The sequence below is a fragment of the Plasmodium gaboni genome, assembly GCF_001602025.1.
Source record: "Plasmodium gaboni strain SY75 chromosome Unknown, whole genome shotgun sequence".
Taxonomy (NCBI): Eukaryota; Apicomplexa; class Aconoidasida; order Haemosporida; family Plasmodiidae; genus Plasmodium; species Plasmodium gaboni.
In genome coordinates this window covers 1-1,015 of record NW_017385230.1, presented here as the reverse complement: position 1 = coordinate 1,015, position 1,015 = coordinate 1, and the positions used below count along the sequence as shown (strand labels likewise).

At 20.8% G+C, this 1,015-nt stretch overlaps 1 protein-coding gene across 1 annotated transcript; it reads left to right on the top strand.

The window, feature by feature from the left end:
• On the top strand, positions 1-1,015 carry PGSY75_0005600C (putative protein kinase; the record flags this gene model as incomplete). Its single annotated transcript, XM_018783190.1, has 1 exon — positions 1-1,015. A coding segment is annotated over one exon (1,015 nt), but the record flags the coding sequence as incomplete, so codon positions are not given.

Sequence of the window (1,015 nt, the reverse complement as noted above, 5' to 3'; positions counted from 1 at the left end):
CACAAAAAAACAAGTTAAATAATTATCCCTTTAATGATAATATAAGAAATAAAAATATCCTTTATAATGACGATAAAGATAAATATAAAGATAAATATAAAGATATAAATAAAGATCACGATTTATTTTTTGGAGATAACAAAAAAAAAAAAAGGGATGCTGAAAATTATATGTTCAATGAAACCTATAACGTGTTAAAAAACACAAATAATGATATTATATTTCATAATAATAAGAGGAAAAAAGATTGTATAGAAAATACATTAAAAAATTTATATACTAATAATTGTGATATACCCCCAAGTAAAAATGGCACAAAATTAATAAAGAGAAATATAAATGAGGGTAGCTATATTAATGATGATTTATATAAAGATAATATATTTAATAATAAGAGTTATATGAATATTCCACATAATATTCACAATGTGAACCATCAAAAGGATAAAGAAATATCGTTGAGTAATAATATTTCGATGCTACTCGATCGCATAAGTGATAATTCAGATAATAAGAAAAATACATTCGAATATGGCCAAAATAATTATCATGATCATTATAATAACAACACAACATATGAAAATTCATATAATTATGTTAATACAATAAATTATAATGATAATTTAAATATGGATACAAATAGTTTTGTTATATCAGATAATTATATATGCCAATTTGGTTTGTCTTCATTATATAAATGTAAATTAAAAAATGAAAATAATTCTTTCCTTATAAATGTTATTGATTCATTCTATTTAAATCATATTAATGGAAATGATATTGTAGCAAATAATATTCTATTTCATAAAAGGTTGAGACATATTAATATTTTATCATATAAAGGAAAAACAGCAGATAAAAATAAATTATATTTATTATTTCAAAATATTCATGGTAATATCTTAAAAACATATTCAACCCCCTTAGAGGAAACCATCATAGCTTGTTATGCATATCAAATTATTGATTTGTTGGAATACATGCACAACAATTTTATAATATTCCAGGGTAAAAA